This window comes from Phoxinus phoxinus (assembly GCF_949152265.1).
Source record: "Phoxinus phoxinus genome assembly, chromosome: 18".
NCBI lineage: Eukaryota > Metazoa > Chordata > Actinopteri > Cypriniformes > Leuciscidae > Phoxinus > Phoxinus phoxinus.
In genome coordinates this window covers 6,304,388-6,322,533 of record NC_136893.1, presented here as the reverse complement: position 1 = coordinate 6,322,533, position 18,146 = coordinate 6,304,388, and the positions used below count along the sequence as shown (strand labels likewise).

Below are 18,146 nucleotides of genomic sequence, written 5' to 3'. Positions count from 1 at the left end.
ACACACACACACACACACACACACACACACACACACACACACACACACACACACACACACACACACTCAGCTGTCCTTGGCTTTGATCCCTGGCTGAGGGTCCCTTAATTGCCCAACTGTTTGGTCAGCACATTGCATGCTTGAAGTCGCTCGATTAAGCGGTTTCAGAAAGACTCAATTGTGCGTGTTTGTAAAGCAAATCTCAAAATCATAATGTACATTAGATTGTTTGTGATGCCTAAATTCGCTTATAACATTTCAAATGGGCTCTTAAGTGATTATTTTAATTTTAGTATATTTTTTTATTTAGACAAAATGGTGTCTATAGTATTATAGGTGTGCTCCATATGTGAGGTTGTTTCAAACTATCAACAACATGATTCTGCCTACTAAGATAACCACATTTTAGCTAAATTCCCAGAATTCACTTCAACTCATTAAAAAAAAAAAAAAAAAAAAAAAAGTCCAATGGTGGACAGAGAAGTATCCAATGTTTTACAGAACAGCATTGTGCGTTTCACAGGGTCATATTCTTAGCTTAGCAATGTTCTAATAAAAAAAACAAATTTATTGGAATCAGTGTTATTTTTACTGTTATTTATATATGCTACTAATATGTTATTAATATTTTGAATTGGCTTTTATTTTTATATAAATTAATCTTATTTACATTTTGAGTAATTTTGTTATGTGTTTGTGTCATTTTTGTTAGTTTAGTTTAATTTTTGGCTTTAGTCATTTTAGTACTTTATTTTAGTTCTAATAAACTTATTTATTTTAATTAGTTGGAAAAACAAGATGTTTAAGTTTATCATCTAATATTTATATTTTTATTTTCGTTCAGCTTTATTTAAATTTCCAAACATTACAGATTTTTTTATAATTTATATATATATATATATATATATATATATAGTTAGCAATAACACTGAAGTCAACTCAAGTCATGAGTTTTAAGTGGATTTCCTAAGGACTGCTAATTGTGTGATGTGACTGAGTGACCATTTCGAGAGAAATGTCGAGAGAAACCCCACGTCAAATCAGTAGTATGCTGTTCTAGAAGGAAGCTGCCTAAGAAGATGAGCGCTTTCTTGGCGCAAAGTCTCATCTTTCACCTCAACTTTCTCCAGAACTTCTTTATCACCTCTCTCCTCATCACTAAACGAGTGTGAATGCGTGATCGCGCATCTCATGCCACTGCCCCGGGGTCAGGTTCACACTCTCAGCCAATCCATAAACGGCGATGAGTCCTGTTCTCCTTCAGACAAATGTGTTGTAACTCGTCAGAGAACATTAGTCCTCGCCGGTGATTCAGCTCGGCTCTCCAAACTCCCGACAGCACAGAAAAAGCTGTCAGTTGTCATAGCAGCGGCTCATGGCAAACACACAGTTACGTGAGTATACAGGCTGTTCTGTTGACCGCTGTGCAGGAAGTTTTACTGTAAAGAGGAATGACCTGTCGTCTTTTCTCTCATAATCAGTCATAATCCCCACTATAAAAAAAAATCTAATGTGCTTTAGTTTTTGTGTGCGTGTTAGATCACTGTTGATCACTTTCTACATGCATTTGTATTAGTGCTGTCAAATCGAGTAATCTTGATGAATCGTATCGAACAAAACAGTTTGTTTTCAAAATGTGTATATATATTATTACATTTAGATATATCATATACATGTGTGTGTTTGTTCTGTGTATATACACACATCAAATACACATGTGTGTGTATAAGTACATATACACTGTACACAGACATATATATGATATATAAATGTAATAATAAATATACACATATATTATGTAAACCAATTTAATCAATTTGACCGCATTAAAGTAACACTAGGTTACTTTTCTTTTTTTTTGCTCTCGGGGTCCCCCTACAGTTGGGAAACAGTATTGTCCTCTACTACTGTCGTAAACTCTGTCATACATGCACGTGCATTTGTTGACAACCATGATAGCCCTGAACACTGTAGGAGGAGTTCACATGCAGGTGTTCTGCTTGTCGCGTGTGAAATGTCTTCATCCAGGTACAGTGGCATATATTTTAGCATGTCATATGAATATAATTTCATGGGTTTTATTTTTTTTCAAACGACAAATGATCGCGATGCTCACGTTTACAAGCCAGCGTCATTATAGTAGCCTAGTCTATTGGTTACCGTTTTACTGAATCTAACGTTATATGATACTTCAATGCAATGTTTGAGTGGTAGATATAATAACCATATCTCGTCAATATTATAATATCAAGCTACCATAGATGAATCTGCAAATTTTACAAATCGATTTGCATTATAGCTTGAGGCAAGACAAATAAACAAATATCACAGACATGTTAGGTATCCTAAAATATTATTTTGTACATCTTATATATTTACTTGCAAGAATCTATCCCCTACCAAACACGCCCTTTTTAGACATTTGAACTTTCATTTGATATTTGAAAGTCCGCATCGGTCGAGCATAGGGTTGCCACCTTTGATTTGTGAAAAACCGGGACACAGATTATTATTATTTTTTGGGGTCTGAGTCTGAGTTGTAGGTTGTAAATAGTATTTTCTTTGACACTGGTGGCTCATCCGACTTTGTTGTGTTATCCTCATAGACAGTGGTTATCCTCCTCGTCCGTCTCTCTCCCCATTTCACACAATAGATGTAAATAGACAGTTTTTAAAAAGCTAGCTAGCAACTAAACTCACACTGTATCATCTTGGATGTGTGTTGATGCGCGCGCGCGACCGACAGCACAGGCAGTTGATAGGCGATAAGTTGAGCTTCCAATCAAATAAAAGTAAACGCCTGGCATTGGCCAATCCACTGTTTTACCCGTTTTTACCATGGTTTTACCCGTTTACGGACACAGGATTGGATGTACTGTACACAACTATGAAGAAAACACAGTAACAGTAGACGGAAACGGTTTAATTTGAAAACAGGAAATTCTACTTTAGAAGTACATTTTCACAAAAAAACGGGACAATTCGTGTCCCGGGAAATAATATACATTTTCCGGGACTGTCGCTCAAAAAAGAGAACAATCCCTGGAGAACCGGGACGGGTGGCATCGGGCACCCCTCCTCCTCCTTCAGCTCACGCCAGCGAGGAAACGCTGGCCCAATGTTGATCCTCGTTCTGCCTTTAATGCGATCACTTTCTCGTTCCCTCTTTTTGCTTTCCTCCGACAAAACCTTTGCTTTCTTGCTTTTCTGTCTGCTTCGGCTATGACTATAACATTTGGCAAACAAACGCGCAAGTTTGGCTCGCACGTCCGATTTTAAGGAAGTGGGGGTGGTGGTGGAAGTGACGTATATGCCGTAAAGCAGTCGAATTTTGTAGTTCTCTTTGTTCGCCGGTTACTACCCGAAACCCGAAGTTTAAAAGTACGATTAAAAACGCTACAGACCCCGTCAGGCTATGGCAGACGTGTCATTCAACCTATTGTAAGTCGATGTACCATCACAAGAGACTTGGAAATATATTATTAAGGTTGAAAAGTTACCTAGTGCTGCTTTAACTTGCATATTATGTTTATTCTGCTATATCATTCTAATTTTATTGTGTAAAATTTTCATGAAGTACATGTTCAGAATTGTTTTATTTTCCATAGAGAATGCAATGCTTTTCCCCCCAATATGTGCCCATTCATCTTCCACGTTTATGAATATCTATAAAGCTCTGACTCAGAAAGCCTAAATTATACTTATAACCTTTCAAGGTTTACTCCATTTAGTAGCGTACGGTAACCAAACAGTTGATGGGCCCTATTGACTTCCATAGTATGGAGAGAAAAAAATACTATGGAAGTTAATCTGGGGGCCCATTTAACTTTTTGGTTGCCGGCAATCTTCAAAATATCTTCTTTTGTGTTCAGCAGAAGAAAGAAATTCGTATGTTTGGAACAACTTGAGGGTGAGGAAATGATGACCGAAGTTTCATTTTTGGGTGAACTATCCCTTTTGTTTGTTCTGCACTACAGTGATTCGTGTGGTCACATTGAATCCATATTTGACCATTCATTCCTTTAAAGCTGCTTCAACTTGGCAGAAACTCCCAACAAGCCTTTGAATCTGAAAAAAACATGAAAGTACACCTAACCTAATTGTCCTTATTGTGGTTGACCATGTCATGCCTATTACAGACAACAAGGCCCATTTAAAAGCAAGCTCCATTTAAAAACTTTATGGTGCCGAGGCTGCCTTTCTTCCTCGGGGTAGAAACCTTTTGAGGTGACGTCCAGTCTGAGAAAGAGATGAGCCAAATCTAATCTCCACCGCCCCATCAGAAGGGTTTGTGAGAGCGCATAGCAGATGATTAGCTCCTCAGATTAGAGGGGCTTTGGACATCTGAAGACTGATTTGGTTGTTGGGGAAGACCAGGACTACCCTAAAACTGCCCTGCCCCCATGAGCGCTTAACCTGACTAGACAGCAAGGGAGTGGATTAATTGGACATCTTGTTGGTTCTTTGGGGGGAAGGGGATGACTTGGGACCCTTGTGACGGTACTTAAGTGTTCTTCTTTTCTGCCATGGACTGCCGTCCACGGACGCCCACGGATGGGGCGGCCTGCACGCATCCCATAATGTGGAAGGTAAGAGGAGGGGACGGTCGACTGATCGCTATTTTTCAATATGAGTCATTTCGGAGGGATTTGGATTAAGCTCGAGTAGGTGTGACAGTCGATGCTTTTATATAAAACAGCAAGCTGCGTACATAACGGTGGATATGAACCTGAAACTTGTTGTGGTTCTCGATTGAATCAGTTTTTGAGATCTGCTACGGAAGAATGGATCTTTTCTCAAGGACTTTATCTCTTCAGAGCGGTCTGTGCAACTTTAGCTTAAATTAGATGATTCACATGACTCTGTTTCTGCTATGTGTTGTCAAAAACAAGGCCACCGTTGGCTTTATCACAAATGGTACACTTTGTTTATGCACATCTTTCTTATCTTTATGCACATCTTATCTTGTGCACAGCACATCTTTCTTATCTTTACGCACATCTCATCTTTCATAAATTGGATAAATCTCAACAGCGTTATACTAACCAAACAGTTCTTGTGACATATCATACCTGGGACGTCCCCTAAACAACCGTACCATTCATCTGATATTATCGCTATATATGGGCAATCGTTCAAATGTTTGGGGTCTTCTTTGGAAGAAATCAATACAAAAGCAAGTATGCTTTAATCATACATGACAGTAAAGACATTTACAGTATAATGTTATAATATTTCGATTTTAAATAAATGCTGTTCTTTCAAACTAGTCTATCAAAGCATCCTGAAAAAGTTTATCAGGGTTTCCACGGCAACATTAAGCAGCACAGCTATTTTCAACATAAGTTTTTTTCTTGAGCAGTAAATCTGAAGGATCATGTGACACTGACGTCTGGGGGAATGATGCTGAAAATGTAGTTTTGCCATCATAGGAATAAATTACATTTAGCAGTATATTAAGAATGTTATTTTAAATTATACGAATATTTCACAATATTTTTTTTACAACGTTTTTTTTTACTGCATTTTATACACACCCTTAGTGAGCATAAGAGTCAAAAACAGTAAAAATCACATCATACTACCACATAGTACTTGTCTAAAAAAAGATATATATATCACAAAATTATATTACAAACAAAAAAGTACCGTGCTATTACAATGGTTTTTGCACATGTACGATGCTACTCTTGAACCATGTAAATACTATAGTAATGAATTCTGTTGCCATGTACAGTATATTCATGGTATTACATTGTGAGCCACCCACTGTACCTTGGTATTTTGACAGTAAATTATTCTAAACCATTTACCTCTGTTTTTGGATTGGTTTGGGGTGTGAATAAGGCTCTTTAGCCGTGTGTGTGTGTAGTGTACACGTGTAAAAAAATATTTTCATGATTTGTTATCATAACTTTTTATCTTTTGTCAAATCAACTTCGATAACTCATGTGTGAAGATAACATACTATTTTGAGTTTCTGTTTATTAAACCATTCTTTTTCATTGTATTAACCCAAAAATTTTAAGGCAATAAGGAAACTTGCTTTTTTAAGTTAAACCAACATTTTTTTTTTACAGTGTACAGTTGTGTTTGAGACTATATGTGATGATGTGAACTATCAGAAGAGAAAGTTCAACACCTAGACAGTGACTTCAGCTTGCAGAAAGCAACGATATGAAGTGTTTTTGTGGTGTGGTGAAGTGAAAGTGACTGATGGATGATTTCTCTCTGTTCCTGTAGGTGTGTCATCACCCAGACTGTCAGGAACTGAACGGCAAAAGCCCTCTGCACCTGTGCGAGTCATGTGATTCTCGCTGTCACCTGGATGAGTCTGATAGCATGCACTTTGACAGGCATCCCCGCTTTGACATACAGACACAAGGTAAATGGTGCAACAGGCACAAACACACTCATGTTTCTCTCTGACAAACAGGTTTTTGCTCCGTACAAAAAACACCTGGACTGAGTGCCAGGTTCATTTGTACAACCAATAACTACCATTCAAATGCAACCATTGTCACAGATCAACAGATGCTGGTTTTAAATCAAACAAGTTAACTGAAATTGATTTGATCACGTATTTTTTAAAATATTTATTTCTTATTGGAAAAAAATATATATTAAAAGAAATTAACTTAAATATTTTTACTTCAATTCTTTATATTTTTATTTTATTTTAATCTTTTTGATCTTGAACAACTTTTGATCAAATTACTTTTTTTTATATATCTGCACCATTATTTAGTGAACATAATTGTTTTATTATTAAGCAGTTATTTTAGTTTTATTATAGTTTTATACATTTATTATTAATTTGCTTTTATTTTTATTTTTCAAGTTAATTTTAGTTTCAATTTTAGCCATTTTGTTCTGTGCTTTTGTTATTTTTATATATATTTTTTTATATTGCTATTTGGTTTTAATTTATTTTTTATTTCAGCATTTCAGTCATTTGTTAGTTTTAGTTTTTAAGTATTTCCATTTAATAATTTTAGCTTTATTTCAATCAACAGAAATGTTTGAATAGTTTTATTTTCAGTTAACGATAATAGCCCTGTCTATAAAGAGTGAAGGTTGTGAGATCAGATCTGTGTCGTCAGGTTCTATCCTGGCGCGGAATGTGTCGACGCGTTCCTGTCCACCTCGCACGAGCCCCCCATCAGACCTAGAGGAAGACGAGGAAGGAAGCACTGAACGAGGGTCAGTCGGTGATCCACAACCGTCACACAACATTCAAATATCCATATGGAATCTTGCACACCAAAACCTGCACAACATAGTGATGCGAAATGCAAAGTTTTTTTTGAGCACAAAACCATTAAAATCAAGCTTAAGGGCATGAAACCTGAACAAAGGTGAAATACACACGGTTAATCTGAAATGGAGATGTAATACTAGGGCTACATGATGAATCGAAATAAAACCTAAATCTTTATATGGCTTAATGTGATTGTCTTATTGTAAAGGCTGTGATTTAATTAAATATATGCACTTGGAGTTTCGGAGTGAATCACGGAGCGGAGTTCTTTTACACGCGAGCAACTCGTGATCCGATGTTTTCAGTGTCTCTGAACGGCTCGGTTCACAGTAAACTTCACACAAACTCCATCTCTGTAAGCGCTCTCAGTTTGGGTCGCTTGTATTGTAACCGATGCTAACCATCTTCCCAAATTTGAGAAGTGGCAATAAACCAAATGTCTTCAACAAAAGAGATGCTTTAAGGGCTCCCTGCAGTTTTCCGCCAAAATAAAAGCACTATTTACAATATTTACCACCATATACAATTACAATTATTATTATTCTTGTATTACTTACAAATGTATAATATTTCTGTATATTTATATTATTTTTCATAAATACTTTTTAAAATTTACAGTGAAATATTAAGGTATTCATATTTATATGTATTCATATTTATTTGTTTAATTGTTTAATGATGATGATAATAACAATAATAAATGTATTATTATTATTAATAATATTATTATAGTCATATTGACATCACAAAATCTTGGGCGAAATTGGGCCAGATTTATTTTATATAATACGTTTATTTTTTTTATGATAGTAATAATAACAATATCATTTTAATAGTCACACTTGTATATAATCACATTTATTGGCCAAATTGTGCAATTCTACAAACATGCACAGCAAACCTGGAGCGTTTTATAATTTATTTATTTATTATTTTACTACAATTGCAATTTTAATCTGAAAAAATTCGCAGTAAATCCCCCCAAATCATTCAGCCCTAAAAACATAAAAGTGATAATGTCACACACAGATGGCTTGACCCTCTGTCCTCATGTGCCTGTGGTGTTTTTCTGACAGAGAACGCAAGACTGGAGGTATGAAGCTGAAAGGAAGAGAAGGAAAGAAGCCCCGGCGACGCCACACCGATGTAAGCGCTGTCCACTTTTTCCTATTGCTCAATGGTAATCTGAAAACAAGCACAGACTTGAATGTGGACTTTCCTATCTGACATGGTGTACAGGAAATGACACGTCTGGGATCATCAGCAGCCCCCAGGATGTGGTTCCTTGATCGATATCTTGTGATGATAACATTTAGAGTTTGGTGTAAATGACTGGAAGTGGTCTGTCTGCCGCCCACCTTTGACCAGTGTTGGTCTGTCGCCCCCTATAGGACCCCAGGAAGGAGTGCTTCAGCCTCAAGTTTGACCTCAACATAGACATAGACACGGAGATCGTCCCCGCCGTCAAAAAGAAGACGTTACAGTGAGTCAGGGAACAGATCTGTGTACCCTGGGATTTGAACCCACAACCTTGGTGTTGCCACTGCCAGGACCAAAATTAGCTAGTAAAGTTTGTTTTTGTGTGTGTTTTTTTCTGTGAATGAGTAGTTAATGTGTCCATTGCAATTTATTTGACAAACTACCATTCAAAATTGCCATTCAAATGTCTAAATCTGTGATTGGCTGATTTGAAATGTTGATAACTCTGTTTTTGAAACTTATGCACTCATTTTATTTTTCTTTAGAGAGGTGCTCGGACCAATTTTTGAGCGCAAGGGCATTGAATTATCCCGGGTCAATCTATTCCTGGACCAGTCCAACACTCCACTCTCTCTCCAATTTGAGGCATATCGTTTTGGAGGACATTACCTTAAAGTAAAAGGTATGTTTTCTGATGTGTTTTGAAGCGTGGCAGTGCCCACTTTCTCATCAGCATCATTTCCAGCACATCATTGTAACAAGTTTTCATCGCTTCAATCTTGCTGTCAACATTTCCACGCTTCGGCAGCGGCAACCCTTTCTTCCTGCATGTTCACCTCAGTATACTTCAAAACATACCTCGGTATTGCACAACACGACAAACATTGTGTCCACAGAACCAGACAGTTTCCCGCAAAATGAGGTGTGACCAATTAAACTCCATTAGAGCTGTTCTACTTCTAAAGAACTCATGTGACTCTTTTCATGACTGTACAACCATGTGCTACATCTCCATCCCCCCGTCTTTAATCTGATAAGGCCAACGCACGCATCCCACCTACCGCTCTTGCGTAATACTGAGCCTGTGACGTGAGTGTGAAGTTAAGGGTTAGTTTTTAAATGATTGGGACATTAACCGCTAGTCTGAGGAGTGGAGAAATGTTCTAAAGATCTTCTTTTTGAAGACCTTCTGTTACTTTGAATCATACTAACAAAGGATTTGAACATATTCAGTTGTACTGAGTTTGGAATTAAACACAATTTCTTACTAACAATAATCCACATAGTATTGTAAGTATTTTTTTAATTTAATCATTAAATCTGTTCTAGTAACATGGCCTAATATGCATATGGATGCCAAAAGGGCCATATTTGATACTTTTACTTCTGATACAATTTTCATTTCATTATCATCTAGTCTTTTTAATGTTTTACATTGTTTATTTTTTATTTTAATTGAATGATTTAACATTAATTGTTTAGTTTTTAAATAGCAACAACAACATAATAATAATGATAATAAAAATAAATTAAAAAAATCAATTAATTTAACCCCTTATGTTGATTTCATATTTAAAATAGTGTTTTTAAAAAAAAAATGTGCCACTGCATGTTTTACCATGGTTACTGGCATATTATATTTTATTTATTTATTTATTTATTATTGTTAATTAATTATATTATGTTGTGTTTTTGTGCAGCTCGACCCGGCGATGAACTGAAGGTGGAGCAGAGCGTGAAGGACCTGCGCTCTCTCAGTCTCCCCAACATGAAGCCGACAGTAGGGGGCAGCGTCTACATCCTCACACCGGGCAGTGAGAGGGCAGAGCACGGGTCCCTGCCGCGGCGTGAGAGCGTGGACATACTGGTCAGTAGTGACGGTTTAAAAAGAAATCTGTTTTAGAAACATGGCCTAATGTGCTTATAGATGCTAAAGGGGCCACGTTTTTGCAGCATTTTATTTTTAAGTCCTTAGTGTTAGTCAAGGTTGTTATCATTGTTGTCGTCATTTTATTTTATTTTATTTTTCTGTCATAAATTTAGTTTAGAAACATGGCCTAAATTGCTTGTTGTTTTTTTGCAGAATTTTATTTCTCAACCCAAGTCCTTATAGTGTTAGTCAGGGTTGTTAGTCGTAACTTTGATTTGCAAGACCATTGTCCCTATATATATTTATTTTATTTTATTTATTTTTTAACATATATTTGTTTTAGAAACATGGCCTAATGTGCTTGTTTTTTTTGTTTTTTTACATTATTGCAGCATACTTTTTTTTTTTTGCACCAAGTCCTTATAAAGGTTTTAGTCATAATTTAGTTTTACAAGACCATTTGTAGGGGATTTCATTTTTTTTATTTTACATTGAATTTTTTTTATTTCATTTAATTTTTACAAGATAATTTTCCATCCCCTCCAAAGTAAATTTTGACACTTCTACTGTACATGTAAATGATCACTGTTATGCATGTGTATTTGCTGTCCTCGTTGACCTTATATTGATGTGTTCCTCTCTTTCGTGATATCTAAACACCTCAGTCTCACCTGACCTTCCTTTTAAACATAACACATTATTACCTCATGCAGGAAGTTTAGGTATTGCATCCTCTGCCACACGCGGGTCACTCTGAGCTTCTGATGTTGGCAGTTGTGTGCTTTTTAGCTCTTCTCTAGAAATGACTGGTTACTCTTTCAACATCATGGGATTGGATTTCCCGGTTGCGCTGTGATGCTCAGTAAAGACGGACTCGTGGAAAGACAAGCCTGAACTCACTCCTGTGTGCGTGTGCAAACATGGATTTATAGGCGTCGGAGATGAGTGCAGACCGTAGGATTGTGGGTAAAGTCCTGTCGATGTCCCTCATAGGTTTCTATTGTGATTTGACGTTGAATCGTCAGGCTTAGCAATAAAATCTTAAGAGCAGAGCATTCAGTTCTAGGCTGTCATCCCATCAGGCTTTGCTTCGCTGTGTATGGATGGAGGTTACGTAACCGCATAAAACAAGCCTACACGAGTTGGGAGAATATTGCACAGGTATGATGACGCATTAGATTCAGGTTTGTTTTAACAGTTACTTGGAAAGACGGTCTTTAGGAAAACCACAGAGAATCTCACTAATTGTTTGATTTACAGTTTTTTGTTTATAATAAAAGGTTAGTTTGAAGGAAGATTATGGTTGGTCTTTGAATGGAGAAGAAAACCGCATACCTTAGCTGACATTTAAATCAATCAAAGTTTAAATTCACTTTAATGTTATATTATCTCAGCACACATTGACATTAAGGCATGCATCAGTACTGCTATTGCTCATACTTGAGTTTAGATATTTAAACAAACCCTGTTTGTGTTACAGACAGACAGGTGAGATACGTCAAATCACGTGGTTTGGTTGAGCTTAAGATTTTTCACCAGTTTTAATAAAAAGAAGGGCTGTTGTTTCTGTTTCTACTTCCACAGTCAGCCTCTGGTGTCATTCAGGTCTTGTGGTTTGCATTGACACATTTGTAAGAGAGCAGCCAGCCAGAGTTTACATCATGGTATCAACTGACACATTTTTGGGTTCCACCACCCTCTTGTTTTCCAGCGGGTCATTCCTTATCACTTTGTGACGCAATTCCTATTGTAGTTGGTCATTATATGCAAATAGTGCATCTCAAACTTTCCCTGATAGTTTGAAAATATAGTTTGAAAGATATCCTGATAGTTTGAAAAGTAGTGTGTGTGTGTGTGTGTGTGTGTGTGTGTGTGTGTGTGTGTGTGTGTGTGTGTGTGTGTGTGTGTGTGTGTGTGTGTGTGTGTGTGTGTGTGTGTGTGTGTGTGTGTGTGTGTGTGTAGAAGAAAAAAAATATATAGGCTATATATATATGTATATATGTGTGTGTGTGTGTGTATATGTAGAAGAAAAAAAATATAGGCTATATATATATATTTATTATTATTATTATTTTTCTACAAAGCTAGAAAGTTGATGTAATTATGAAGAATTTATATTTACCATCCAAAAAGATTTGTTTCATGTTTTTGAAAGAAGTCTCTTATGCTCACCAAGGCTGCATTTATTTGATCAAAAATACAGTAAAAACAGCAATATTGTAAAATATTATAACAATTTAAAATAACTGTTTTTATGTTTATACCTGTAATGACAAAGCAGAATTTTTATCATGTTACTTTATAAAAACAAGTGACTTTAATGTCACATTTTGTAATATTTGCTTGGTGTTATTTTTTGTAATATCGATTATTTCCTCATCCAGTTTTTTGACACTGCCTCCTCGGAGGAAACACCCCTGATAAATATGCTTCGGACCGTATGCTTTGATTGTTCTGACAGTAGCAGTGATCTGTTGTTAAGTCTTAAGTCTTCCGACCTTCTCGGTTTCCCGCTGATGGAATTCTCAATTCATCTGCCAACTATTCCGTTGGAATTTTTATGAGAGTTGCTGGGTTTTGTCTGCGAGCGCGTTTGACCTGTATGTGGTAACTCGCCCACTGTGTCTTGCCCCCTCACCAAAGTCTGACCTTTAGAAAGAAACGCATCACCCCTGGGATTACTGGTGCGGCGGTGACACCAGGACTCCTCTTTGAGGTTTGATTGGCCAGATCCGCCCCTGTGGGGGAGTGACCTTTGAAGCGTGAGCGTTTGATGTAGCATCATGACTTTTACACTCCCAGGAGCTGAAAGACAAGTGTCTCACAGGAACAGGTTTTCAGGTGAAAGTTGTGTTTTTGCTCAGGGCTTCTTTTGCCAGCAACTCACCTAAATATGATGGTCCTAGTGGTGTTTGTTACAAAAACAGTGTCGTTACTATGGTTACCGTTGATGTTCGGTTTTAAATGCATGCTGGGATTCTGTCGCTTTAAGCATGTCCTGTGGCGTAAGATTCATCTCTCACATCAAAGTCGTCGACTTCAGGACTCCCCTCTTCGCTTTTAACCTGCGGCTCTGTTGCTTTAGTAAAAAAAGATTACCGTAGATTGATAATGCGAGCTGGCGTTTGTGGCACACACCGTTCACCCACACAGGTGTGCAGTAGAGCTATCTTGCCTGAGGACACATGTCTAATGACCTGAGAGGTGTATTACACAACCATACAGGCCATTAGGTCAGAAGTCCCTGTGGCCCCCAGGGGCCTCCATGGTACAGCGACACAGAGAAATGTGTCATTATGATGGATTTAGTGGCTCTTGGTCATGTTGTGAATGTGCAACACCTCCAGCTTCTGACTATGTCATTGCATTAGATAACAAAACAAGTGGCATCTGCACTCAAATGCTTACGGATATTTTTTCAGAACTAACATCACTTTTCTGAGCCATTTTTGGTTAGAGTAGTAGTTATAGTAGTTCCAGTAAAGTAAAGATGTAGTTCGTTATTATGGACATTATTTGCAAAGTTTAACAATCACAAATTTTTTTTTTTTATTTAACTGCTAACAAAGGATATTTTTGTGAAATATTTAGCTTAAAAAATTAGATTGGTCTTTCTTGAAAATAAATGCTGCTTGGTAAGCTGTTTTTTATTGTCTAATACAATGACATTCATAGTTTAAAAAAAAGTGCATTAAGAAATGTGTGTATTTATATTAGGGTTGTCAAATCAATTAATCGCATCTAACAAAAGTTTGTATTTGCATAATATATGTGTGTGTAAATATTATTATATTTATATATGTCTATGTCTATATGTGGGTACTGTGTATACACACACACACACACACACGCACACACACGCACACACACACATATATATAAATACATATATTATATAAACTTTTGTTAGATGTGATCAATCGATTTTACAGCACTAATATATATATATAATTTACTACTACTACAACCAGTGTTTTTTTTAGTATAGTTGAAGTACTATTATATTTGTATTAATATTTTGAATTAGTTAGTTTGATTTGATATTTTCTGTTTTAATTTTAATGTTTTTGCAATTTTGTTTTTTTTGTAATTTGTTAGGTTTTTTTAAATGTCTATATATTTTTTATTAATTGTTTAGTTCTTTTAATACATCAAGTTAAACTATGAATGAGAAATGTTGCCTCAGTAACTATCTGAAATAAAAGTGTTATGTATTAATTTATTAAGCTGTGTCTCCAATGAGAAGGTAAATGGCTTAACATTGCAATATTTCCATTAGCTTGCAATAGAATCAGTAGTTACAGAAGTCTGTGAATACTTTGAGAAACATTGATTTCAAAGACTTGCAGAGGTGTGTCTTGAAAAATGGCATCAAAAGCTGAGAAGCGTTAAATAAGGAAACGACGCGTTTGATCAAATGTAACTCAGTCAACGGACTATCAAAGGTCTGGATAAACTGCCCAGCGTCTGTCGGCTGCAGGAAATGAGCTTTTCCTGTTCCTATTTGAACTCTCTGATAAGAGACTGGTTCAAAAGTGTATTAATATCACAGCAGAGAGGTTAGTGTCGGAGCAGACAGATCTAATCTGCATCGGTTTCCCTCCATAAATGAAAGGATCAAGTTGTTAAATGTTTTTTTTAGGTGCATAATAACTCTTGCATGCTTTGGGCAAAAATTGCACGTATGACAAATCTGTTTCACAAATTCTTTCATTAAGCAAGTGACCAATGCTAACCATAGTAATCAATTTATTTACCTGGGTTCTCAATAAAGAAACAAAGCTCTTGACACAACAGACCCCCACATGTGATTGATGCTCTTGTGAAGTTAACACAATTACCATGCAATTAGTTTCTGATCATTGACACTCAGTGTTCCAAGACAGTAGAACAAAACATGACTTTAGCAAAAAAATGGGTCTTATCTCTACGGGAAACTAGTGGAGAGAATCTTTGTTAGAACATTGTTTGGAAAGCCATTTCACCATTTCATGGTGTCTCACATAAATCACTTTAATTAGTAGTATCTGTAATGTAGCATTAAGCATTTACTGAACTCTAAATGCTGTTTAATAGTCAATTAAATGTCTGTCATCACTGCTTTATATATATATATAACAAACAAAAAAATTTGTATAAAGAAAACAAAGCCATTTTATCACAATTAAGCCCAAAATGCTCTTTATAATGTGTCTTCACATTTCCTTTTTGCTTGTTTTTAAATAAGTATAAAGGTTGTTTGATCAGCAAACATGTAAAAGCATTACCGTGTAAACCATATACATTTTTTTTTGCACTTTTCTTTCATTATAGTGAAAATTAGATTTTTTTGCATTGCAGTAATGAGGGAAAATCTTTAATGTCATGAAATTGTCAGTGCACAGCTTCATTTTTAGCTAAATGTATTTGATATACGTTCTATTTTTGATTTTGGGGTGAAATGTGAGCTATACTCTTTGTATACAATTTTAGGACAATTTCTAGACAAACTCTGGACAAGTTGCTTTTATTTTTATTTTTAACTACACTGATTGCTATCTAAATATTATTTTCTTCTTCTGATGCGATACAGTAATGAGAAAATGCTTAATTGTCATCAAAATGCTAAATTAAATGCAAACATTTTCCATCAAGACAAATATAATTTCTTGTTTATTTCTTTTGTTTTTGGAGTGAAATATGACCTAGCTTGATTTGCACTTCCCTACGGTAAGGAAAGAAGGCCTGCCGGTGTCTGCTGTGGGAGGGATCAGCTTCTAGCGTGTGAATGTTGTTTGCTGTGAGGTGGAGAATGACTTTGGAGGAGATGGGAGGAGTAGATCGAGTAGATTTGAAGCTTTTGCTTCATGACTTCATCACTGTCAGCACGTGTGGAGTCTTCTAGCTTGTTTTCTGCCTCTTCTCTGGATGTTGACTGCTGAAGTTTAGAGTAGGACTAGTGCTTGCCTGAGGTCAGATAGGGGGTCCAGGTTGGATCATGGTACGTTTGGTACCTATTTTTCCCTATCACATGTTTTTTTTAGAAGTCATCATAAAGTAGGTAAGCTTTAACACTTAAAATTCATCCCTGAAAACCATTTTGAAATTGGACATTGACATTGCGTTACTATGGAAACGGTACTTTAAAACCTTCAAGCAGGCTCCTCCCCAAGGGGGCGATGTCATGTTTCAAATGTGACAATGCAATCATCTATTTTATAAAATCTTGACAAAACATGCATCATTGGAAAGGTCTGACACTAAAGGTTATATTTAGTGATATTGAGACAGAAGTGCATTAATTTGTGATGGGAGAGTGCATCAAACATTTCTATGGCGTATGGGTCTCACCCAGTGGCTATTTTTGGTATTGCGTCCCTAAACAAAATCTCACATTTTTGTGATATCAACTTCGAATTTGGAACACAACTTGGTTAGATGTAGCTTTGATTTTTTTTTTTTTTTATATATATATATATATATTTTAGAACCAAAAGTTTTGTCAAATATATATATATTTTGTATTAAAGTTCATTACATTTAGCTTCTTTAACTTTCTTACACTTTCTTTTTTTGAAGTGCTTTTATTTCAGCCATAATCTGCTGTGTCCTTAAATAGAGACCAACCCTAGACACTCATGAATTACAACCATTTAAGTTTGGATAGTGCATTTTTACATCTATGCTCAAAAAGGGAGGTGACGTTAACAGGTTTTAGACATGATGCACGTTGTTATTTGGAGTGTTTATGTTTCAGTGAATGGTTCGTCAGTGATTAAACTCCTGTATTGCCATTGCGAGACACTGTATTTCTCATTGAGCAAATGTTTGTATTGTGTGGGCAGGAGCTTCTATGTGTAATGGAAGCTGAATGTGCACATAATGGAAAGCCGTTAGCATCATTCCGATACCTGACGACACAAGTTTGGGCCCGTGTGCTACAGACGCTGTTATCTTGTCAGGCGATAAGGCCGTATCGTGGTTTTGATCACTGATTAATCGACTGTCCTTTAGCTTCAATGGCTCTTTGTTATGCCTTTGCTTTGACTAATTGAAGTGAGGGACACTGTGAGTGTTGTTGACCCTGAGACTAGTCCTATGTTGATGACACTCAAGGTAAAGTTAGTAAATTAAATGTGACCTGCTCAGAATGGTGTTTATGTGAGCGCTGGTCACTTAAGCTGTTCTTCCACCTTTGTTTGTTTCATCATTATTCAAAGCTTGATCAAAAGCTGTTCTTATCTTCACACTGGTTTGTTGTGTTCTTGAGATAAACTGTTGTTGTATGGAGAAGTTTTGGGTTAAAAGGCAGCTACAAGCATCGGTTCCCAGTGGTCAGTCTGTTGTTGTCAGGAATCCGGGTCAGATACAGGAAGACGTGACCGTTTATGAGTTTGTTGTGGTAAGCAGTAAAAAATGTTAACGAGGATTGATTTGAGTGCTGGTAATGTAACCAGTCGGGAAATGTCAACTTAAACGCCTCAGCTGACATGACGTGGGACTTATTCAAGTTTATTTATACAGCACTAAGAGGGTAAAAACCTGTGCATCCACTGAGCGAAATGTATTTGTTTGTTTGCTGACACTTGTTTGTTTGTCTACTGACACAAATAAATTAGAATTTTTTTAATTAGATTTGTAGAATTGATGTATGGCATTTACAAGTGGTATTTACAAATAACAAAGTAGTTGACATTTAAAGACATCCACAAAGGAAAATGTATTTTATTTTGTTGTATGGTAGTTTATTTTAATTGTTTTATTTATCTTTTTTATTTATTTGCATCCACTGTCAATAATAATATACACTTATTTATTTATTGTAAAGGTTTTAAT

General features: G+C 36.2%; 1 protein-coding gene across 7 annotated transcripts in view; it reads left to right on the top strand.

Moving 5' to 3' along the window:
- plekhg5b (pleckstrin homology domain containing, family G (with RhoGef domain) member 5b) overlaps positions 1-18,146 on the top strand; it is a gene marked incomplete at its 3' end in the record, with an annotated part of 69,601 nt that overhangs the window by 37,250 nt on the left and 14,205 nt on the right. For 6 of the 7 annotated variants that reach the window (XM_079589626.1, XM_079589624.1, XM_079589629.1 and 3 more), the window contains 6 exons: positions 6,244-6,385; positions 7,104-7,203; positions 8,338-8,407; positions 8,653-8,744; positions 9,007-9,143; positions 10,162-10,328. In XM_079589626.1, coding sequence (XP_079445752.1) covers positions 6,244-6,385; positions 7,104-7,203; positions 8,338-8,407; positions 8,653-8,744; positions 9,007-9,143; positions 10,162-10,328 — 708 coding nt within the window. Of the gene's footprint in view, positions 1-4,488; positions 4,590-6,243; positions 6,386-7,103; positions 7,204-8,337; positions 8,408-8,652; positions 8,745-9,006; positions 9,144-10,161; positions 10,329-18,146 lie in introns of those variants that run through there. The other variant, XM_079589628.1, reaches the window with a different exon arrangement.